General features: G+C 51.2%; 1 protein-coding gene across 1 annotated transcript; it reads right to left on the bottom strand.

Annotated features, from left to right (window-relative positions):
• Window positions 1-1,360: 1,360 nt before the first annotated feature.
• On the bottom strand, window positions 1,361-24,697 carry C7H19orf38 (chromosome 7 C19orf38 homolog). Its single transcript, XM_059267457.1, has 7 exons — window positions 24,603-24,697; window positions 21,551-21,859; window positions 11,343-11,435; window positions 6,440-6,467; window positions 5,850-5,893; window positions 5,122-5,159; window positions 1,361-2,135 (listed from the first exon to the last, which is right to left on the bottom strand). The coding sequence occupies exons 1-7, from the start codon at window positions 24,643-24,645 to the stop codon at window positions 2,004-2,006; spliced, it is 687 nt and encodes a 228-aa protein (XP_059123440.1). The 5' UTR covers window positions 24,646-24,697; the 3' UTR covers window positions 1,361-2,003.
• Window positions 24,698-24,701: the final 4 nt, after the last annotated feature.

Here is a 24,701-nt window from a genome sequence, read left to right as displayed (position 1 = left end):
CGCCCCCAGGGGTGCTAAGCCCCGCCCCGAGGCCGCGTTGCGTGACAAGCGGCGGCGCTTTGTGCCACAGCGCAGCAGCTCCGGAGAGATGGGCAGGGCATGCGTCGGGAGGCGGTGCTTGGCCTCTCGGGCACGCCCCCGGAAGGACCGGGAGGCCCCGCCCCTCCGGGCCGGCGTTTTGTGAACCACGGCGCTTTGCACTACCGTAAGCGTCAGGAGGTAGCGTTCGGCCGCTCGGCCACGCCCCCGGGGGCCACACCCCGCCCCCAGGCCGGCAACACGCGAACGACCATGCTTTGTAGCACGGTGGAGTAGCTCAAGCAGGGTAGAGGAACTTGAGCCCGGGACCGGTGCCCGACTAAGAAGGAACGCCCCCTCTATGGCTGGGCTCCGCCTCTATGCCGGCGTCCAGCGAACGACACGCTTCGGGGTGAGTCGGTGCTCGGCCGCTAGGGTACGGCCCGGGGAGGGCTGGCCCCGCCCCCACAAGGGCCGCCGTTCGTCGCAAAATGCAGGCGCTCTGAGGAGGGCGGAGCAGAAGCGTAAGTCAAGGGGCGGTGCTCTGCCTCAGGAAGGCCGGTCATCTCCTGGCCGGGGTCCTGTGAACGACCGCTCCTGGGCCTGGAGAAAGAAGAGTTTCCAAACTGGGCGCTCGGCCACGCCCCCAAGCCAAGTCTCCGCCCCTAGGTCTTAGCGAGGCGCTCCACCTCGTTCTGCTCTCCCTGGTAGGAAGAGGGGGCTGGCCTGCAGCACGCCCTAGCTGTGGCCCCGCCCCAAAAGCACTTTGAGCCCACTCCGGACCTTGGGAATTCCCACTGAACTTGCCGTCTTGGAGGAAATTCTTCAGCTTCTCCACCAGGACCTCTCCTTTCCAGCTAACTCTCGGATCCCCCAGTAATGGCTAGCCTCTGTGTTCAACAGTGTCATCTGCTATTCACTTTTTGGTGGACTCTTTGGGACCTCTAATTTACTCCTGGTCCTTACGACCCCTTTGTTCCCACGTTCCTGGTCTCCACAATGCTCCATTCCCTTCGTGCACCTCCAGACATTTCTCATACACCACATTAACTGAAGTTCAGTGGTATGGTACCTCCAGCGTGGCCAATTCACCTTCCTCCCCATCCTCCAAGTCATGCAATCCCAAATTTAAAGGTTACCTGAGACCTTAGGGTTACTTTAACAGGACCTGTGCCAGCAGGACTAAACATACACCCAGTCCTTTCCCAAGCCCCGACCCCCAATGGTACAAGCTCATAATCTCAGGCAGAAACAGGATGATGTGATCTCAAGGCCAGCCTGAGCTACAAAGTGAAATTCTGTCACTAAAAAACATACACCCTGTTGGGCTGGAGTGGTGCAAGCCTTTAATTCTAGCACTTGGGAGGCAGAGGCAGGCAACCTGGTCTACATAGTGAGTCCAGGACAGACAGGGCTACACAGTGAAACCCCGTCTCAAAAACAACAACAGCAAAAACACCCCAAAGTCTGGCATGGTGGTATGCACCTTTAATCCTAGAACTCTAGGGACAGGCAGGTGGATCTCTGAGTTTGAGGCCAGCCTGGTCTACATAGTGAGTTCCAGGACAGCCAGGGCTACACAGTGAGACCCTATCTAGAAACAACAGAAAACATATAAAAATATAAACACCAGTCTGAAGGTCAGGTGCAGCTGGGGAAGCAGAGGAAAGAGGTACAGAATGTAGACCTCCTATGCCCAGCTGGATGTCCAGATGCAGGGGCGACACCTCTGGTGGTCTACAATCCAGGGAATCTACAAATGGGCTCTGGCTCTCCGTCCAGCCTCTAGGCTGCTCCCCTGCCGATTTTTCTTGTCTTCTGTGAGGAAGGTCACACCAGGAGTCCCCTTCCTCTGGCCTGTCCATCTCCTTAGAAAGCCTTGGCTTGACCCCTCCCTACGCCAAGTCTCTGGGTAGATGTCCAGCTTCTGCAGCTTTGGGCAGTGGGACGGGGAGAACCGGATAAAGGGGTCCTCACTCCTGGCCTCACTGGCAGGCCCGGAAAGTGCTGAACTCAGGGAGCTCTGGAGAGGATGATGTAGAGGTGGGCCGCTTTTGAGGCTCTGAGTTGCAAAGATGTGCATCTGAGGTTGCCGCCAAGTCTTCCTGAGTCATTTTCTTTGTCCATGGAAGAAAAAGAACTGAGTGATTTGGGGTGTAGGAACCTGTGAGTTCCCCCTATTCCAAGTTCTCAGGTACCCTCCACCTCTCCCCCCACCCATATCCCAACCTTCAGTGGCTCTGCTCCTGCTGCCTGCTCTCTGCTGAGGAAGGAGGCCAGGGGCCTGGGCTCAGTTCCCACTCTGTCACTCCCTAGCAGCCTGACCACTGAGTGACAGCTCTCCTACGCCTTAGTTTCAGATGATAGTATCCATCTCCTAGGGGCACTGTGGGCCTGAAACAGAGAGGTCCATGAAGTGGATGGCACCAGTAAGCCAGGTCACCTTTGTGCTCACCCTATCAGGGCTCCCTAAAACCTTTCAAGAACTGAACCCAGCTGATTGAGACAGGTTGAGGTCCCCGTAGAGCTTTGGTCCTCCCTAACCAGTGACCCCAGTAAGATCCCACAGGGTCTTTGTAAAAAAAAAAAAAAAATACAGCAGGGCATGCCTTAATCCCAGCACTCAGGAGACGGGCAAGCAGGTCTCTGTGAATTGGAAGCCAGCCTGAGCTACATAGTGAGTTCCAGGCAGCCAGAGCTAAAGACCCTATTTTTTTTTCCCCAAGACAGGGTCCCTCTGTGTAGCTTTGGCTGGCCTGGAACTAACTCTCTCACACTCACACTCTCTCTCTCTCTCTCTCTCTCTCTCTCTCGCTCTCGCTCTCGCTCTCGCTCTCGCTCTCGCTCTCGCTCTCGCTCTCGCTCTCGCTCTCGCTCTGTAGACCGGGCTGACCTTGAACTCACAGAGATCTCCCTGCCTCTGCCTCACAAATGCTGGGATTAAAGGCATGCACCACCACCACTGCCCAGCTGGTAAGACCCTGTCTTTTTTTTTTTTAATAATTTATTTAACTTTATTTTATGTACATTGGTGTGAAGGTTTCAGATCTCCCGGAACTGGAGTTGCAGACAGTTGTGAGATGCCATGTGGGTGCTAGCAATTGAACCCAGATCCTCTGGAAGAGCAGCCAGTGCTCTTAACTGCTGAGCCATCTCTCCAGCCCCTAAGACCCTGTCTTAAAAAAAGAAAGATGCCAGGTCTAATAGTCCACACCTTTAATCCCAGCACTTGGGACATAGAGGTGGGAGGGTCTCTGAGTTCCAGGGCAGCCAGGACTACATAGAGATGTTTCTCAAAAAATAAAATAAAATAGGGGCTAGAGGGCTGGAAAGATGGCCCAGCAGTTAAGAGCACAGACTGCTCTTACAGAGGAGCCAGGTTCAATTCTCAGCACGCACATGGCAGCTCATACCTGTCTGTAACTCCAGGATCCAACACTCACATAGACATACATATAAATAAAACACCATTAAAAAAGAAAAAAAAATGGGATGAAACTAAGGTACTATGTGAGGTAGAACTAGCCAGTCAAAAGGAGAAATATATTGTTCATATGAGAATAGGCAAATCAAGAAAAGCAGGAAATAGAGCTTGAGACTTTTGGTACATGCCCAACCTAAGACAGGTATGTGTGTTACAGTGTTTTATACAGCCCGGGGACAGTGAGGGGACGACTACATACTGAGATCTGGTCTCAAATAAAAGCCAGTGAAACGTGACTCATATGGCAGAGTATTTGCCTAGTATGCAGGAAGCCCTGGGTTCCACCGCCAGTACCACAGAAACAGACTATAGTGCACACCCGTGTTCGCAGCACTTGGGAGGTAGCTGGAAGATGATCAGATGTTCAGGTGCATCCTCAGCAACACAGTGAGTTTGTGACCAGGCTGTCTGGAAGCACGATCTAAACCGAACCTAACAATAGAAAGCCTTGGGGGCTGGATGGTTCTGGCTGCCCCTGGCTGAACGAACCTGCAGCAGTCCACCTGCCCTAAGATCCCCAAATGGTGGGATTACATGCCCCGGCCACCAGGCCCTGCCTTCTAGGTTGATCGGCACAGTTCAGGGTTGGTCCAAGAGCTGAAGCCGCAACAGATGTAACAGGTCTCTCTCTCCCCCAGCTCCCTCCTTCCTTCTCTTTTTGTACGTGGGGCTGAGTATGGAACCCCTGCTTCGAACACACACACACACACACACACACACACACACACACACATACACACGGCTCTCATTCTACCCCGCAGCTGCGTCTCCAGCTTATGTTTCATTGTTTTGTTTTGTCGGCTTTTGCAACAGGGTCTCTCTGTGTAGCTCCACTGACCTAGAACTCATTTATAGACCAGGCTGGCCTCAAACTCAGGAATCCACCTGTCTGTCTCCTGAGTGGTAGGATTAAAGGTGTGTGCCGCTCTGCCCGCCTCGTTGTTTTAAGACAGGAGGACTCGGGCTCAGCAGCTCAAAGCACTTTCAGTCAGACCTGGTGACCTGAACTTGATTCCTGGTAGAAGGAGAGAACAAACTCCAGCAAGTTGACCTCTGACCTCCACAGGTATGCTGTGGTGCACACACACACACACACACACACACACACACACACACACACACACCCTGCCTACACACACACACAGAATAAAGTGTGGAGGGGAGATAGGGACTCTGTAGCCCAGGTTGACCTATACCTCACTGTGTAGCCCAGGCTAGTCTCAAACTCAAGGTAGTCCTCCAGTCCTTCTGCCTCCACCTCCCAAGTGCTGGGATTAGAGGTGTGAGCCCCTACACTGACTTAACAATAAGCTTTTCTTATTGTCAGGAGGAGACGAGAGCATATCAGAGTGTCACAGGGCTCCACATAGGAACCTGAAGAGGCCATGGGTCACCCCATCCCCTCACCATCCTCAAGGGTTGAACCCAGTCCAGTGACAGTATGGCCCTGTGATCCCCTAGTTTCTCATAACCAGCCCCAGACTTCTGGGCAAGTCCTAGTTCTGTGACTCTGGGCTTCTTCCTGGTTCTGAAGCTCAGAGTCAGAGGACTCCCAGTGACACTTCCCCTCTCAGCTGGTCGGTCATCGGGAAACTTCACTAAGAAAAAGAGCTACTCACCGTGGAGATGGCAAACAGAGAGTTATCAAAGGACATGTCTGAAACAGAGAAAGCAGAGTCAGCACAGGGCGGCCTGCGGCCTTGCACCTACCTGCTCCTGTCCCACAGCCTCGACACCCAGAATCCACCCTGCAGAAGGAGTTGGGGTTCATCCTCCAGTATCCTCTCCTGCTCCTTTCCAGCCACCCCAGGGTGAGTTGTGAACATTCAGAGGGAAGGCACAGGTCTCACTGTGTAGAACAGGCTGGGTGGGGGCCAGTGAGATGGCTCAGCAGGTAAAGGCACTTGCAGCCAAGTTTGTTGACTTGATTCAATCCCCAAGACCCTTTGGTAGAAGGAAGAAATGATCCCTGCAAGTTGTCCTCTGACCTCACATGCACTATGGCATGCCGGCTCCCACACACACATAAATCATGAACAAGTCAATCGATAGACGAACGCTGCTGATCTCTTTCGTGTGCTGATAGCTTGGGTGGTGTGGAAGTCTAGTACAGAGCCTGAGTGGGGATCAGGGGAGGTTTCCTGGAGCGGGTAGCTTATACATTGAAGCTAGAGAGAGTGTTCTAGTCAGTGGGTAGAGCCAGTGTAGAGGCTGGAGACAGAAACAGAAAGTGGTAACCCAGCAGAAAGAATGGGGACAGTGTTTGGACCTCAAGAGCAACAGGATTTTGAAGCTTCCTTCACCCAGGGAAGCATCAAGGAGCGCGTGCGCGGAGGGCATAACAGACCTGTGTTGGTGAAGTTGATCTGAGCCCAGCAGGAGTCACGCTCTCTGCAAAGGGATTCAGAAGAAAGGATGCCCCGTGAAATAGGACACTTGTTCAAGAACATCCCCCCAGCGACGGCTGCTATGACTTGTGCTTCCCACTTGCTCATCCCCTGCCCACAGCAAATACCTGCACCCTCATTTCCAGTCATTACACTAAGTGACAGCTCTCTGGCTATTAGCACCCAGGGACAACTCCAGGAAACATCTAACATGGCACAATGAAGAATGCCACTGCAAATACCTAGGTTTCTGGGACAATATTGTGGCAGCCAGCAGTGAGTTGGAGGTAAGGCAGCTGGGTTGCCTGGTCCCATGTGACTGGACTCCAGGCCTCAGTATTCACATCTGGAAAATGGGGTTCATTTGGACTTCTGGGAGGAAGTGGTGAGCATTGCTTTTAGAACATTCTGACACATAGCAATGCTCAATAAATAATTCATGTTCTGTGCATTTATCAACCCTCCCACCAGAGAACACCTTAGGGGATGAAGGTCTGCCCAGGGTCTGCCCAGCCAGTGAAGTGCTCAGAGACACCCTGGAGGGACTCACCTTTGCTTCTGTAAGTTTTTTATTTTAGCTGGAAGAAAGATGAACAAGCATTGGTTAGATTATTCTGGATCTGGTAGCAGCTGAGAAATGCCTACACCCATAAAACCAAAAGCCCCCTTGACCCCTGTGGAACCCAGCCTTGCCTCATCCACATAGATCTGCTACTAAGTACAAAAGCTGCTATAAACAGGCCTTTCCCAGTTTTGTTTTTTTACAGTAGTTTTGTTTTCTAGGCAAGGTTTCACATGTAGCCCTGGTTGTTCTGGAACTCACTATGTAGATTAGACTGTAGGTCCAGATCTGCCTGCTGAGTAGGGGATTAAAGGGCTGTACCAACATGCCCACCTTCACTTAGTTGTCTGAAACAGCCCTGTATAGCTCAGGCTAACCTGAATTCACTGTGTAGCCAAGGCTGGCTTTGAACTCCTGGTCCTCCTACTTCTACCAGCTAAATGCTAGAATTATGGGTGTGTGGCATCACCTTGATCTGTTTCTTTGAGACAGTCCAGCCAGGGTTGGTCTCTAAACCACAATCCTCCACAGCCTCTGGAATTACAGGTGTGTACTATCACGTCAGCCCATACATTTTAGGTGTTTTTTTTCTTTGTAACCTTTATTTACTCTGTGTGTGCATGTTCTTCTATGGGTGTGGGTACACACACCAGAGGGCATATGCAGAGGTTACAGGAAATCCTGTGGAGGCAGCTGTCCTGCCATGAGTCCCAGAGATGGAACTTACGTAGGTATGCTTGGCAGCAAGCATCTTTGTCTGCTTAGCGATCTTACTGCCCCTTATTTATTTTTGTGCTTGACTTACGAGAGATGTATATTCATTTAAAAGAACAAGAACTCCAGGTTACCAGTGTGGTGGCTCACTGCTGTAATCCCTGCAAACTGAAAGCAGAGGCAGGAAGATTACCTATATTTCAAGGCCAACCTGATCTATATGAGAGTCCAGCCTGGGGCTCTGCAGTAAAATCCAAACAAAATCTTCAAAATTGTGTAAACATGTAAAATTGTTTTTCTTAAAAACTATGAATTTCAGGCTGGGTTTTAGGTAGTTGCACAGGCCTTTAATCCCAGCACACCAGACGCAGAGGCAGATAGATCTCTGTAGTTCAAGGGCAGCCTGGTCTACAGAGTGAGTTCCAGGCCAGCCTGGTCTACACAGAGAAACCCTGTGGGGGGTGGGGATTGAACCCTGGGCCTCATGCACATGAGACAAGCACTCTGCACTGAGCTAAGCCTTAGCAACCTTAGGATGACAATATGACCGCAACCCCTACATTCCCACCAACTTGGCAAGTGGTGCCACCTACGAGTTCCAGGACAGCCAGGGCTACACAGAGAAACCCTGTCTCAAAAAAACAAAAACAAAAACATGAATGTCCTGCTAGACAATTTCCAACACAAGCCTGTGGCCCTAGTACTAGGGAGGTGGAGGCAGGAGGAGCAGGAGTCCAAGGCCACCCTCAGCTATAAAGCAAGTTTGAGGCCAGGCTGGGCTATGTGATACCTGTCAAAAGTGGGGGGTGGGGGCTAGGGTGGGGGTGTGATAGTGAGATGGCCCTTCAGGTAAAGACACTTGCTGCCAAGCCTGATGATCTGTGTTGGATCCTGGGAACCCACCTGGTGGAAAAAGAGAACTGAATCCTGCAACCTCCACACACCTCCCCATAATGGAAAGTAAACTTTGTTTAGAAAGAAGTCTCCCTTGTTGCCAGGAGCTGAGGGTGAAGTGAACAGAGCCACTGCCTAATGAGCAGAGTCCAGAGCAGTGGTTCTGTGGGTTATGACCCCTCAACAAACCTCTGTCTCCAAAAATACTTACACTACAATTCATAACAGTAGCAAATTACAGTTATGAAGTAGGAATGAAAATAATTTTATGGTTGGGAGTCACCACAACATGAGGAACTATATTAAAGGGTCACAGCATTAGGAAGGGCGACAACCACTGGTTTAGAGGATGAAAGTTCTAGAAACGGAGGGAATGCTTGAACACAAATGGGACTATGCTTTTGTTTCTGAGACAGCACCTCATGTAGCCCAGGTTAGCCTGGAACTTGCTATATAGTGAGGGTGACATTGAAGTCTTGATCCTTCTGCCTTCAGTTAGTAAGAGCTGGGATAACAGGTGTGCCACGGTACCTTTGCCTCAGAGGGTGGTCCAGAAACAGGATAGTACCCTTGAGTACCCAGGGCTCCCATATGTCAGTCTCCCCTCCCTCCCTGTCACCTCCCTTCTGCTAGTGACCTGCTGCTGAATTCTGGTGAAAGAATTCCCCAGACTGACTGTCTCCGTGCTCCTGAAAACATGGATGAAAAGAAGCAGTCCTGGTGAGATGCAGAGATGGCTCCAGCTAAGAGCACTGGCTGCTTTTCCAGAGGCCCCAGGCTCAGTTCCAGCCACATGTGTAGGAGACACAGAAGTCCTCGTGCTCACTGTGAGCACGAGGGGACCTGGACTATTTCACACACGGGCTGGTCCTGCAAAGGAAGGGATGCATAACCTGCTGTCTGCCCAGAAGGCTGAGACCGGTGTGGTTAATAGTCTGATGACCTTGGTGACATCCCTGTGGTTCAGACCACACCAGATCTTCCCTCAGACCCTTATCATGAGCGTGCTTTTCTCAGTCAATGTATAGAACCTATCTTTTTGGAAGGTGTCACATATTGTCAACCTGTAGAACCCATCTTAATGAAGATGTCACATGTACTTTACAAAGAATTTCAGTGTCATTTCTTAAGCTTAATTGTGCACATGGGATTGAGTTAATTATCACTAGGAAATTTTTCACCAAATTGTGCTGTGCTTAACATGCCTAAAATAAACCACTTGGGGTCAGACTCCTGAAGTCTGAACCAGCATCGGCTGGTTAGTCATGTTGAACTGAGCTGCCTTCTTCCTCCTGAAGATCATGACGACCCACAGCCATTTGTAACCCCAGTTGCAGGGTATTCGATGCCCTGTTTTGGCCTCTGGGCATTGTGTGCATGTGGTGTGTATTTATGCATGCAGGCAGATACCTATACACATAATAAAATGAAAAAAATTTAAAATAAAACAGTTGTGGTATTGTCCATATGAAATTGTAGCACTTGGGAAGCTGAGGCAGGAGGATTTCAAGTTCTAGCCACACATACACACACCCAAAAAAAGGAAAGAAAAATCCAGGAGTAAACAGGATTTCAACATCAGCCTCAATGATGTGATCCTGGAGGGGGAGGAGAGGAGAGTGGGGAGGGGGGGAGAGGAGAGTGGGGAGGGGGAGGAGAGGAGAGGGGGGAGGGGGGGAGAGGAGAGTGGGGAGGGGGAGGAGAGGAGAGTGGGGAGGGGGAGGAGAGGAGAGTGGGGAGGGGGGAGAGGAGAGTGGGGAGGGGGGGAGAGGAGAGTGGGGAGGGGGGGAGAGGAGAGTGGGGAGGGGGAGGAGAGGAGAGTGGGGAGGGAGAGAAGAGAGTGGGGAGGGGAGGAGAGGAGAGTGGGGGGGGAGGAGAGGAGAGTGGGGAGGGGGGGAGAGGAGAGTGGGGAGGGGGGAGAGGAGAGTGGGGAGGAGGAGGAGAGGAGAGTGGGGAGGGGGGGAGAGGAGAGTGGGGAGGGGGGAGAGGAGAGTGGGGAGGGAGAGAAGAGAGGGGGGAGGGGGAGGAGAAGAGTGGGGAGGGGGAGGAGAGGAGAGTGGGGAGGGGGGAGAGGAGAGTGGGGAGGGGGGAGAGGAGAGTGGGGAGGGAGAGAAGAGAGGGGGGAGGGGGAGGAGAAGAGTGGGGAGGGGGAGGAGAGAGTGGGGAGGGGGGGAGAGGAGAGTGGGGAGGGGGGAGAGGAGAGTGGGGAGGGGGAGGAGAGGAGAGTGGGGAGGGGGGAGAGGAGAGTGGGGAGGGGGAGGAGAGGAGAGTGGGGAGGGGGGGAGAGGAGAGTGGGGAGGGGGGAGAGGAGAGTGGGGAGGGAGAGAAGAGAGGGGGGAGGGGGAGGAGAAGAGTGGGGAGGGGGAGGAGAGGAGAGTGGGGAGGGGGGGAGAGGAGAGTGGGGAGGGGGGAGAGGAGAGTGGGGAGGGAGAGAAGAGAGGGGGGAGGGGGAGGAGAAGAGTGGGGAGGGGGAGGAGAGAGTGGGGAGGGGGGGAGAGGAGAGTGGGGAGGGGGGAGAGGAGAGTGGGGAGGGGGGAGAGGAGAGTGGGGAGGGGGAGGAGAGAGTGGGGAGGGGGAGGAGAGAGTGGGGAGGGGGGGAGAGGAGAGTGGGGAGGGGGGGAGAGGAGAGTGGGGAGGGGGGGAGAGGAGAGTGGGGAGGGAGAGAAGAGAGTGGGGAGGGAGAGGAGAGAAGAGAGGGGGAGGGGCGAGGAGAGGAGAGTGGGGAGGGGGAGGAGAGGAGAGTGGGGAGGGGGAGGGAGAGGGGAGGGGGGGAGAGAGAGAGGGGGGGGAGGAGGAGGTCTTCCTCTCTTTTTCTTTTTTCTTTCTCTCTCACTGATTTCGTTAGAAGAGTGGGGGGGAGGGGAAAGAGACAAGGAGCTGGCCATGGTAGCACAATGCCTGCACTCCAAGGGCAGAAACAGAGGCAGCGGATTTCTGGTTTCCAGGCCAGCCTGGACTACACAGTGGTTTCAGGGCAGCCAGGGCTACATAGTGAGACCCTGCCTCAAAAACTGAAAGAGGAAGACAGAGAGCCATGTGGAGGCTGCCAGCTGGCCTTGTTTCTGCATGCCCCATCACCTTTCCTGACCACTGGCCTTGTTTCCTGCATGCCCCATCACCTTTCCTGACCACTGGCCTTGTTTCCTGCATGCCCCATCACCTTTCCTGACCACTGGCCTTGTTTCCTGCATGCCCCATCACCTTTCCTGACCACTGGCCTTGTTTCCTGCATGCCCCATCACCTTTCCTGACCACTGGCCTTGTTTCCTGCATGCCCCATTACCTTTCCTGACCACCACGGCGACAGCCACCAGCCCTGCGAGGAGGAGGACAGCTCCAGCCAGGCTCAGGGAGAGCACCATGATCCAGGTGGGGACTAGAGGGAGAAGAGAACAGACAGGTGAAGGAGCTGGGAGGGTATGGGAGGGCAGGAACCTGGGGGTACCTCCTGGAGCTCCACCCTCACCCAAGAGATGTCCCAGACAAGCATCTTGAGTATAGGTGGGCCTGGAAACTCAAAGAGCCTTGTACATAGGCAATTAGCAACCAGTGAGGACTTCTGCTGGACCAGTAAGAAAGTTTCTTCCTTCTGGGGAAGACCCCCATCCTAAGACTGGATTACCAAGCATTTAGAAAATTGAGGAGGAGGAGGATTGTGAGTTCAAGGCTAGCATGTGCTAGAGAAGTCAAAGCCATCCTAGGATACAGAATGACCTACACAAACACATATACACACACACACACAAAAAAAAAAAAAAAAAAAAAAAAGACAAAGTAAGGGGCTATATAGCTCAGGATAGAAAATTCACCTAATGTAAGGAAGGTCCTAGGTTCCATCCCCAGCACTATCAAAAAGAAAGGATGGTGACTTAAATTTTTTATTCCATTTAGTCTCTCTCTCTCTCTCTCTCTCTCTCTCTCTCTCTCTCTCTCTCTCTCTCTCTCTCTCACTCACACACGCACGCACCATAGTATGTGCGTGGAGGTCAGAGGACAACGTGTGGGAGTTGGTTCTTTCCTTCCATCATATGGGTCCCAGAGATGGACTCAGGTCATCAGGCCTAAGGGCAAGTGTCCTTAACCACTGAACCGTCCAGGTGGTCTGACAATGGACAAGTGATCCACTGTTGTGTATAGTTAATACATGCTAATGAAAACATGATTTGTATTTTTATTTATATGCATGGAGGCTGAGAGGAGGCTTGTCTAGAGCCCACAGAGTCCAGAAAAGGGTGTCAGTTCCCCTTACACTAGGGTGACAGGCAGCTGTGAACTCCCTGATGTGGGTGCTGGAAACCAAACTCGGGTCCTTTGGAAGAGCAGCTAGTCCTCTCAAATGCTGAGCCATCTCTCCAGCCTCCATGAAAACATTTTTAAAAAGAGCTCTGTGCGCCTGGCATAGTGGTGCACACCTTTAATACCAGCACTTGGGAGGCAGATGCAGGTGGATTTCTATGAGTTCAAGGTTGGCCTGGTCTACAGAGTGAGTTCCAGGACAGCCAGGGCTACACAGAGAAACCCTGTCTCAAGGAGAAAGAGAGAGGGGAGAGAGAGAGGGAGAGGGAGAGAGGGAGGGAGAGAGAGAGAATGAGAACACTCTGTGTAATCACAACCCTTAGGAGTCTGAGGCAGGAGGATTACATTGAGTTTGAGGCAAGCCTGAGCTACAGTATGAGACCTTGTCTCAAAAAAACCAATTTAAGATATTTTAGGGCTGGCAGGATGGCTCTGCTGGCTAGTTTGTTGTTGTTGTTGTTGTTCTTGTTGTTGTTGTTGTTGTTGTTTTCCAGGCGAACTTTATTAACATACAAATAAAATATCATCACATGCAGCTCTGTGTGCTTCCCCACGTACATTAACAGGTAGACTTGAACTCTAAGTTGCACAGATCAAAAGATATTTGACCAAATCCATGAACAGAATAAAACTTGCTCTGATCCTGTTCTTAAAAGGTGTTCTAGATCAGAACTCTGGCTTTGCCATATCACTAGCTAAGCTTTGAGAGGACTGGCTTCCCCAGGGCTGGGAGGGCTTATGTGGATACAGCCCTCAGTTTCTAGTCAGCTGCCTGCCATGGCCTCTGCTGGCCAGTTTTATGTCAACTTGTCACTAGCCAGAGTCATATGAAAGGAGGAACCCTCAATTGAGAAAATGGCACCATGAGATCTGGTTGTAGGGGACTGGAGAGATGGCTCAGAGGTTAAGAACATTGGCTACTCTTCCAGAGGTCATGAGTTCAATTCCCAGCAGCAACATTGTGGCTCACAACCATCTGTAATGAGATCTGGCACCCTCAGGCAGAACATTATATATATTAAATATATATATATATTTAAAGATCTGATTGTAGGGCTGGAAAAGGCACATGCCACCACTGCCTGCTGTAGGGCATTTTCTTTTTTTTTCTTTTTTTTTTTTTTCCTTTTTTTTGTTTTTCGAGACAGGGTTTCTCTGTGTAGCTTTGCGCCTTTCCTGGAACTCACTTGGTAGCCCAGGCTGGCCTCGAACTCACAGAGATCCGCCTGGCTCTGCCTCCCAAGTGCTGGGATTAAAGGCGTGCGCCACCACCACCCGGGCTTGTAGGGCATTTTCTTAATTAGTGATTGAAGTTGGAGAGCCCAGCCCACTGTGGATGATGCCATCCCTGGGCTGGTGGTCCTGGGTTCTAGAAGAAAGCAGATTGAGGCTGGGTGGCAGTGGTGCATGCCTTTAATCCCAGCACTTGGGAGCCAGAGGCAGGTGGATCTCTGATTTCTAGACCAGCCTGGTCTACAGAGCAAGATCCAGAACAGAACAGCCAAGGCTGCACAGAGAGACCCTATCTCAAAAAAACCAAAAAAAGACAGGGAAAAAAAAAAAAAAAGGCGGGCTGAGCAGGCCAGTGAGCAGCACCCCTCCATGGCCTCTGCATCAGCTCCTGCCTCAGGATCCTGCCCTGTGTGAGTTCCTGCCCTGACTTCCTTCAATGGTGACTATGATGTGGAAGTGTAAGCCAAATTAACCCTTTCTACTCCAGCTTGCTCTTGGTCATGGTGTTTCATCACAGCAATAGTAACCCTAAGACAATGACTTAGTAGTTAAAGGCACTTGCCACCAAACCTGACAGTCTGAGTTCAATTCCCACATGGTGTGAGGAGAGAACAGATTCTCAGATTGTCTTCTGACCTCCATGTGTGCCAACAGGAATACATACATCACACACACACACACACACACACACACACACACACACACACCAATAAAATGCAACACAAATAAAATACAATTAAAAAGAAATTAGGACTGGAGAGATGGCTCAAGGGTGGAGAGCATGACTGCTCTTTCAGAGGACCCGGCACCCACAAAGAGGCTTGCAACTACTTATAATGGGATCTGATGCCCTCTTCTGGTGTGCAGGCATACATGCAGATGGAGCACTCCATAAAATACATAAGAAAATAAATCTTTTTTTTTTTTTAAAGGGAAAAGAAAACAAATTATGGAGGCTGGAGAGACCTCAGTGGTTAAAAGCACTGACTCCTCTTCCAGAGGACCCATGTTAAATTCCCAGGATCCGCATGGTAGCTCATAACCACGTGCAATGCCAGACCTAGAGGATAAGAACCCTCTTCTGGCTGGGCGGTAGTGGCACACTCCTGTAATCCAGGCACTTGGGAGGCAGAGGCAGGCCGATCTCTGAGTTTGAGGCCAGCCTGGTCTACAGAGTGAGTTCCAGGACAGCCAGGGCTACAGAGAAACCCTGTCTCAAAAAAAAAAAACAAAAAAGAGCCAGGCGGTGGTGGCGCACACCTTTAATCCCAGCACTCAGGAGGCAGAGGCAGGCGGGTTTTTGTGAGTTCGAGGCCAGCCTGGGCTACAGACTGAGTTTCAGGATAGGCTCCAAAGCTACACAGAGAAACCCTGTCTTGGAAAAACAAAAAACAAAAAAGAACCCTCTTCTGGCCTCTTTGGGCACTGAACACATATGGTGCACATTCAATACATGCAGGCAAAATACCCATACACATAAAACAATGAATAAATGAATGAATGAATGAATGAAAATACCCATACACATAAAACAATAATTAAATAAATGAATGAAAATACCCATACACATAAAACAAATGAATGAATGAATGAAAATACCCATACACATAAAACAAATGAATGAATGAATGAATAAATAAATACTAATTTTGGAAGAGCTATTTTAAAGGTTGTTTCTCTGTGGCTAGGATTGGCACTGGAGCACTAAGATGCATACCTAGAGCTGCTGGGCAGGGTTTTGCCACTGTGTAGGGAAAGGTGTCCTTAAAATAAGTCAGGGAAGGAGGGCAAGATGACATGGAGTTTCTGCCCTTTGGGTTTTTGTTTGTTTGTTTGAGACAGGCTGTTACTATGAACACCTTTCATTTTTCAGTTCTAGCCATGTCTGAATTCACTTCAGTGAACCAGCAAAGCCCTTTTGTGGGTGAATCCAATTTCTTCTTCCTTTCCTTCCTTTGCGCCCCACCTCTTTTTCCAAAAGGACTCAAGTGCCCCGGCAGCCCCCAAACTTGCTCTGTAGCAGAGGAAGACCTTGAACTCCTGATCCTCTTGCCGTTAGCAGGATGACAGGCGTGTGCCCGGTGCTGGGGTGAGACCTGGGGCTGTGAGGGCGCCTGGCCAGTGATCCCGCACTGCAGCCACATCCCTCGCCTGGTTTGGTTTGAGACAAGACCGCACTGTGTAGGCCTGGCGTGCCTGGAACGCTCCATGTCGACCAGACTGGCTCCGAACTTGCCTCTACTTCTGAGTGCTGGGATTAGAGGTGCGCCGCAAAAAAAGCTAGTTCCCAGGGCAACCTGACTCAGCCATTGCTCAACCACCCCCTGCCACAATGTAACAATATAAAGAGATTTCTATTAAGAGATGCGCTCAACTGTGACTGGGATAATTGCAAGTGTTCCAGGAAGGACCACTGTGACCTTTGTGTAAGCTCCACTCCTGCCCTGATACCCCCCTTGAGGTTTCGGGAGGAATGTGCATGCGGACATGACTGTACCCCCTCTGTGATCAGACCATGATCTTGAGAAATTAGCCTCTAGACATAAATCAATCAAAACGAAATTGTATGGGAATTGTAATCTTGTGGGTTTTGTGGGTTTTTCCTTTAACAGTACCTATGTGGCTGCAGTAGGATGCGACTCTTGCCCTCAGGACAAGGGGAGCCCGACTGTACAGCCGCTTCTTCAATAAACCTCGTGCTGTTTGCATCAACTGGACCAGAGTCTGGGTTCTTGGGGCGCCCACTTGAGAAGGTAGAACCCTGGATTTGGGGTCTATCACCACCAAGCCTAGCTCCCATGTCGTTGTCTTTCTTAATGAATTGGTGGTTATTTGTTGATGTGTTTGGGAGTTCTGCCTGCGTGTGTCTGTGCACCACTTGCATGCGATGCCAGTGCAGGCCAGAAGAGGGCAGTGGGGGGTCTCCTGGGGTTGGAGTTACGGGGGTTGTGAGCGGCCATGTAGGCCCTAGGAACGGAACCCAGGTCTTCTGAAAGAGCAGCCAGTGCTCCAAAGTGCTGAGCATCTCTCTAGCCTCTCCATGTTGTGTTTTTGAAACAAGGTCTTGCTCCATACCTCAAGATGGCCTGAACCTTGTTATGTAGGCCATGCTAGACTCAAACGCCCTATGTAGCCCAGGCTGCCCTCAAATTTACACAAATCCCCCTGCCTTAACTTCAGGTCCAGCTGCTGAAGCCATATTGAATGGGTTTTTTGTTCTGTTTTGTTGTTATTGTTTGGTTTTTTGTTTGTTTGTTTTGTTTTTTAACGGATTTCTCTGTGTAGCCCTGGCTGTCCTGGAACTCACTTTGTTGACCAGGCTGGCTTGAACTCACAGAAATCCACCTGCCTCTGCCTCCCCAGTGCTGGGATTAAAGATGTGTGCCACCACTGCCCAGCAGTTTGTTTTATTTTGTTGGTTTTTCAAGGCAGGGTTTGTGTGGCCTTGGTTATACTGGAAGTAGCTCTGTAGACCAGGCTGGCCTCAAAGTCACAGAGATCTGTCTGCCTCTGCCTCCCAAGTGCTGGGATTAAAGGTGTGCGCCACCACTGCCTGGCTTTGAATGGGGTTTTTAAACCTCATTAACCTACAGTTATCTTGTGGCTCCAGTCTGGGTACTAAAGAGTCAACGACATCCACTCTGGCCATACAGTGGGCTGTGATGGCTTCCTAGAAGCCATCCCTCAGGACGGGAGCTCCATGGCAGCATGTGACACTCCTGTCACCCCAGCACTAGAGAGGTGAGCGCAGGGGATCAGGAGCTCAAGGTCATCCACAGCTGCACTGGGGGGCAGCCCCGCCACATGAGTCTCTCTTAAAATGTTCCTTTAAAACGGAAAGGATGGGGGCGCTGGAGAGATGGCTCAGAGGTTAAGAGCACTGACTGCTCTTCCAGAGGTTCTGAGTTCAATTCCCAGCACCCACATGGTGGCTCACAACCATCTGTAATGAGATCTGGCACCCTCTCCTGTCTACATAATAAATAAAAAAATCTTTAAAAAAAAAAAAAAAAAAGGAAAGAATGGGCATTTCACAAGTTCTTGTCTGCAAAGGATTTAGATTTCCCTCCCCAGGACCTGGGGTGATGGTGGGGTGGGGTTCCTGATCTCAGCTGACCGGGGAGGAGTGACTGGTATTTTCACAAGGTTAGGTCTTGTTCATTCACCCTCTGCATGAGGAAGGCATTCTCATCTTCTGGCTGCAAGACCACAAGGCCTAGGTGAGAAAGGGAGCCATTAACAGTGGAAGTCAGGCAGAGAGAGCTCAGAACCCACTCTGCTTTCCCAACCTGCAGACATAGTGGGCAGCAGAGTTCTCTTAGTAGGGAAGGGGGTCCTGAATTGTCAGGAGGCCTCTTCCTCACTCTCAAGGATGACCTTGAACTTCTAATCCTCCTGCCTCCACCATTCAAGTGCTGAGATAACAGGGGTCCACCACAACACCCAGATCTTCTATTTGTTATTAAGATAAAATCTTGCTGTCTAGCCCGGACTGGCCTCCAACTCATGGCAATCCTTCTGCCTCAGTCTCCAGAGTGCCGGGATTATAGGTTTGTGCCACATGCCTGACCTTGCTCTTTAAAAATAATTTTGTAATTACATTTTTATTTATGGTGAGCATGGGGAGGCAGTGTACATATGTCATAGCGTGTGTGTGGAGTGGAGGTCAAAGGGTAACTTTTGGGAGCTGGTTCTCTCCTTACCCCATGTGGAATCTAAGGGGTGAACTCAAGCCAAGCTGTTGGGCATGGCAGCAAGCTGCCCCCAAAACACACACTGAGCCTTTTGTTTCTGTCTGTGTGCCTCTCCTGTACTATACTTTCCACTCAGCTTCCCCTAAGCTCATACCTGGCGCTCCAGATCCATAAAGCAAACCCATCCCAACTCAGGGAAAGAACACATAACAAAGACTATTGGGGTCTAGCCCTCTTTAGTCTTCTCCCAGAGTTCCAGAAGAGATGCTACCGGCAGTGGATTAATCTGAGGGATCCTCGAACAAATCTAAGTACACCAAGCTCTTTAGTCCACTCACTTTATTCTTCTAAGTCAAAATCTCTCTACACAGCTTCAATTCTGTTCTCATCCTTAGCTCCTCTCTGTCCCTTCCTCTCCTTGTTCTATCTAAGTTCCTTCCATCTTCATCTCCCTCCTCTCTCCCCCATCCAGTTTAAATACACCTGCAATCTGCAATTCTCTGACTCTGCCACATTCTGGTCAGGCAGGGCAAGTCTGCTAGGTAGCTAGGAAGCCTAAGTCAAAGCTTGATGCACCCGGTATGTGAAAGCCCATTTGTTCTGAGTTAGTTGTTAAAGGGGAAGTCTAGAGATACCATGTGGGCTATGGGAGAAAGGGTTAAGCTTGCTTTGCATAAGAAGTAAAGTACCTGACATCTGCCCGGCCTTGGCCATTGTCTCCTCCATGTGGATATTTACTTTAGTTCAGGAGACTAGAAGGTGGTATGGATGTTTGTCTATCTGTATTTTGTCCTTGGATGTTGAGAGGTTTCTCAGACAAAATGTGTTTGTTTGGAGAAGGCCCTGGCCCTGAATACTTGCCAGTGGAGATAATTAGAGAAGGCAGATATCTGAGTAACGCTAATGCTGGAAACAAAAGCCTGGAAAAAGGAAGTCCTGCCTGTGTCACAGTTGGGGACATGTCCAAATATCTCAATTGTATAGCGGAAATAGTGACCAGTGAATGATGAAACACACTGTTCTAGGAATGGAAAAGCTACAATAGCACATGAGAAATTCAGAGCAGGAAATGGCTAATAATCAAAAGCCAGTATCTCTAAGACTCCTTAATCCCTGGCTTTATCCTCTGGAAAGGCCCTTGGCTCCTTCTAGGTATAGCTTTGTCATAGTCAGCTGTGGTGGTGTTGTGTTCCCCAAAATATTGTGCACCCTAATAAACTTATCTGGGATCAGAGAACAGAACAGCCACAATATTAAACATAGAGGTTAGGCAGTGGTAGCACATGCCTTTAATCCTAGATCCAGATGGATCTCTGTGAGTTCAAAGCCACACTGGAAACAGCCAGGCATGGTGACTCACGCCTTTAATCCCAGGAAGTGATGGCAGGAGGCAGAAAAGTATTTAAGGCGTGAGGACCAGGAACTAGAGCTGGTTAAGCTTTTAGGCTTTTGAGCAGCAGTTCAGCTGAGATCCATTTGGATGAGGACTCAGAGGCTTCCAGTCTGAGGAAACAGGATCAGCTGAGGAAATGGTGAGGCTGAGGAGGCTGTGGCTTGTTCTGCTTCTCTGATCTTCCAGCATTCACCCCAATACCTGGCTTCAGGTTTAATTTTATTATAAGACCTGTTAAAATTCGTGCTACAGTCAGCTGAATTCCTGCTTCATATTTCTGTGGCCCACAGCAAACACAGATATGAGGCCTCCCAGGGCTCCTGCTCAGTCAGATCAACAGCTGATGTCTGCTGTGGCCCACTAGTCCCTACAGGATTACCTCCCTGCCACACTGCACATGTTCTTCCTATCACTGAGCTTCTGCCTTCCTGAGGTCTCTCACAAACACACAAATGCAAGTTCCAGCCCCAGGGCCTCTGCTCACCATTTCCCTGCTGTAGGTGCTGGGCATCTGTCGGGTGGCCATTTCCCTGCTGTAGGTGCTGGGTACCTGTCAGGTGACCATTTCTCTGCTGTAGGTGCTGGGTACCTGTCAGGTGGCCATTTCCCTGCTGTAGGTGCTGGGTACCTGTCAGGTGGCCATTTCCCTGCTGTAGGTGCTGGGTACCTGTCAGGTGGCCATTTCCCTGCTGTAGGTGCTGGGCACCTGTCAGGTGGCCATTTCCCTGCTGTAGGTGCTGAGTACCTGTCAGGTGACCATTTCCCTGCTGTAGGTGCTGGGCATCTGTCAGGTGGCCATTTCCCTGCTGTAGGTGCTGGGCATCTGTCAGGTGGCCATTTCCCTGCTGTAGGTGCTGGGTACCTGTCAGGTGACCATTTCCCTGCTGTAGGTGCTGGGCATCTGTCAGGTGGCCATTTCCCTGCTGTAGGTGCTGGGCATCTGTCAGGTGACCATTTCCCTGCTGTAGGTGCTGGGTACCTGTCAGGTGACCATTTCCCTGCTGTAGGTGCTGGGCATCTGTCAGGTGACCATTTCCCTGCTGTAAGTGCTGGGTGTCTATCAGGTGGCCATTTCCCTGCTGTAGGTGCTGGGCATCTATCAGGTGGCCATTTCCCTGCTGTAGGTGCTGGGCATCTGTCAGGTGACCATTTCCCTGCTGTAGGTGCTGGGTACCTGTCAGGTGACCATTTCTCTGCTGTAGGTGCTGGGTGCCTGTCAGGTGACCATTTCCCTGCTGTAAGTGCTGGGTGCCTGTCAGGTGGCCATTTCCCTGCTGTAGGTGCTGGGCACCTGTCAGGTGGCCATTTCCCTGCTGTAGGTGCTGGGCACCTGTCAGGTGGCCATTTCTCTGCTGTAGGTGCTGAGTACCTGTCAGGTGACCATTTCCCTGCTGTAGGTGCTGGGCATCTGTCAGGTGGCCATTTCCCTGCTGTAGGTGCTGGGCATCTGTCAGGTGACCATTTCCCTGCTGTAGGTGCTGGGTGCCTGTCAGGTGACCATTTCCCTGCTGTAGGTGCTGGGTACCTGTCAGGTGGCCATTTCCCTGCTGTAGGTGCTGGGTGCCTGTCAGGTGGCCATTTCCCTGCTGTAGGTGCTGGGCATCTGTCAGGTGGCCATTTCCCTGCTGTAGGTGCTGGGTGCCTGTCAGGTGACCATTTCCCTGCTGTAGGTGCTGGGCGTCTGTCAGGTGGCCATTTCCCTGCTGTAGGTGCTGGGCATCTGTCAGGTGGCCATTTCCCTGCTGTAGGTGCTGGGCATCTGTCAGGTGGCCGCTTCTCTTCCTTCAGATCTACTTATCTGTAGACTTGGACTTGCACCAAAGCATCTCAGGGAGGGAGAGGGCAGCATGACGGGGTTCTGCACTGGGGTCTTACCTGGAAAGGAGACCTGCACTGACTGGCTGAGGCCCGACAGCTGGGGCTGGCTGTGCTCACCCATCACGCCATACTGACAGCGGAAGTCACCCCCAGCAGCCTCACTGCCACCACCAGTCACATTGAATGTCACGCCGGGCTGATCTGAGGGGGCCTGCAGGAGCTGGACTGCCTCTTTCCCTCGGAACAGGGTGAAGTTGGCCCCTAGGAAGTCCTCTGGGGCTGTACACGAGATGTAGATGGCGTCATCTTGGCTGCTTGGGTAGGGGGGAACCAGGAAGATGGATGGTGCAGGAATGGCCAAGGAGCCTGTAATGAAGAAGGACAGCTTGAGCTGGCAGTGTTCTTGGGACCAGATCTACGTGTGTGTGCGTGTGCGCGTGCACTGCGTGTGTGTGTGTGTGTGTGTGTGTGTGTGTGTGTGTGTGTGTGCGCGCGCGCGCGTCTGAGCCTGCACACGTGTGTTGGGGATCAAGCCATCCTAACCTTCTGTTGGTCTACACCTCCAGGACCTGAGCCTTGGTGTTTGTAACAGGACACTGGTGACCCCTAAATACTCACACTGTTTAGGAAATTGGGTGCCTGGCACATTGGCTACAATGGCACTCACGGGTCATTGTTTAAGACATTTTATGGACAGTGGCAGTGATTAGCATACAATAGAGTGATGCTCAGTCAACAGTACTATGCATCAGAGCCTGCTGTGGTTGCTAGGGACAAGGCAATGGACTACAGAAATGAACAGAAGCTAGGACTGGAGAGATAGCTCAGCGCTTAAGAGCACTGGCTGCTCTTCCACAGGACCTGGGTGTGATTCCAAGCACCCACATGGCAGATCATAACTCGGTCTGCAACTCAGGTCCAAAGGGATTTGACGCCCTCTTCTGGCCTCCACAGGCACCAGGCATGCACACAGTGCCCAGACATACAAGTACACAAACCACCCAGGCATGCACACAGCGCCCAGACATACACGTACACAAACCACCCAGGCATGCACACAGTGCCCAGACATACAAGTACACAAACCACCCAGGCATGCACACAGTGCCCAGACATACAAGTACACAAACCACCCAGGCATGCACACAGTGCCCAGACATACAAGTACACAAACCACCCAGGCATGCACACAGTGCCCAGACATACAAGTACACAAACCACCCAGGCATGCACACAGTGCCCAGACATACAAGTACACAAACCACCCAGACATGCACACAGTGCCCAGACATACAAGTACACAAACCACCCAGGCATGCACACAGTGCCCAGACATACAAGTACACAAACCACCCAGGCATGCACACAGTGCCCAGACATACAAGTACACAAACCACCCAGGCATGCACACAGTGCCCAGACATACAAGTACACAAACCACCCAGGCATGCACACAGTGCCCAGACATACAAGTACACAAACCACCCAGGCATGCACACAGTGCCCAGACATACAAGTACACAAACCACCCAGGCATGCACACAGTGCCCAGACATACAAGTACACAAACCACCCAGACATGCACACAGTGCCCAGACATACAAGTACACAAACCACCCAGGCATGCACACAGTGCCCAGACATACAAGTACACAAACCACCCATACACAGAAAATAAAACGAAGGCAGAAAAGCAATAAACAGAAGTGCTGACCTCAGGAAAGAGCAAGAGGGGTGCTGGTAATGGAGAAGGCTACTTGTGAACTAGGGTGACCTCAGAGGACTTCCCAGAAGAGGTGACATATAATCTGAGCCCTGCTTGTGGAGAAAGACCGCTGTGAAGATTAGGGAAGAACCTTCCAGCCTGAGGAAATGCTGTAGGAAGAAGCCCAGACGGTGGATGGGGCACACGGATGAGCTGGGGGTGTGCCTGCATGGTAGAGCCCCCTACCTAGAGTTCCCCAGTGAGGGGCTGGAGTGTGGCTCAGTGCTTCTGCCATGGGTGAGGCCCTGGATTCATCCACAAGACCAGAAAAGAAAACCCAAGAGGTGAGGGAGGTCATGTTGGTTGGAAAAGGGTGAGTAAAGGAGAGTAAACTGGGAGGGCAGAGGAATCCGCCTCACTCCTTGGTGTTGCGGGAAAGGTGGAGTGAGTTCTGTAGGAAGCAGCCTCGAAAGGGACCCGTCCTGCCTAGCTGTCACAACTTCCTGACCAGAAAGTCAGAGGCAATCCATTGTGTCTTTTTTTTTTTTTTTTCCATTTTGTCTTTTTAAAATTTATATTCTGTGTATGAGTGATTTGCTTGCATGTATGTCTGGGCAATATGTGGGTGTCTGGTTCCTGTGGAGCCCAGAAAAGGGTGTCAAATCCCTTTGGACCTGAGTTACAGAAAGTTGTGTTCTGCCATGTGGGTGCTGGGAATTCAACCCAGGTTCTTTGGAAGAGCAGCCAGTGCTCTTAATGCTGAGTCATCTCTCTAGCTCTTTGCTTTGTCTTTTTTTTTTAATTAAATTTTCATTCATTTTGTGTGTGTGTGTGTGTGTATTAGTGTGTGTGTGTGTGTGTGTGTAAAACAGAGGACAACTTGCAAAAGTTGGGTCTCTCCTTCCACTATGTGAATGCCAAGGATCAAACTCAGGTCGTCAGGCTTGGCAGCAAGTGCCCTTCCCCCGACCCATCACACCAGCCCCTCTTTAAACAAACAGACAGACAGACAGACAGAGCCACATACATCCCAGGCAGGCACTCCTGTGTTATGCCCCTCGGCTTTGAGCAGGATGCCTGCAGACAAACTCCACAGAACTTCTGAGCTAACCTCTCCTGACATCACAAGTTTCCGAGTCCCTTTCTCCGAGTGCCACAGTCCTGGCGGCCAAGGGGGCTGAGTCGCGGACAGTGGCACTGCTCCTGGGGTAATATTTCTAGAAAACTTGGCTCGAAGGGGATGAGAAAGCTCAGGCTGGTGTTTCCCAGGCTGCCTCTGTGGGGATCCGACTCATCTAACAACTGGAGATTGCAGCCCCACTGTGCTTTCTGCCCCAGAGGGCAGCATGGTGGACAGGGGAGGGGCAGCCGGGTGCTTCCCCCAAGGGCAAGCTTCAGACTCACCAGATGCAAACAGCAGAATGGTCCAGGGCATCTCTACTCCCATGTAGGGCTGGGACAGCTGGCTGAGGCCACGAGGATCTGGGGCTCCCTGCCAGCCCT

The sequence above is a fragment of the Peromyscus eremicus genome, chromosome 7, assembly GCF_949786415.1.
Source record: "Peromyscus eremicus chromosome 7, PerEre_H2_v1, whole genome shotgun sequence".
In the NCBI taxonomy this organism is placed as follows: Eukaryota; Metazoa; Chordata; class Mammalia; order Rodentia; family Cricetidae; genus Peromyscus; species Peromyscus eremicus.
Note: the sequence above shows the minus strand (reverse complement) of the source record. Positions and strands in the feature narration are given on the sequence as shown.

Excerpts from the sequence above, each read along its gene's own strand:
- C7H19orf38 (XM_059267457.1), bottom strand. The coding sequence starts at position 24,645 with ATGGGAGTAGAGATGCCCTGGACCATTCTGCTGTTTGCATCTG. Across the intron at positions 21,860-24,602 it reads CATTCTGCTGTTTGCATCTG|GCTCCTTGGCCATTCCTGCA; the intron begins GTGAGTCTGAAG and ends TCTTCATTACAG. Across the intron at positions 11,436-21,550 it reads AGTGCAGGTCTCCTTTCCAG|TCCCCACCTGGATCATGGTG; the intron begins GTAAGACCCCAG and ends TTCTCCCTCTAG.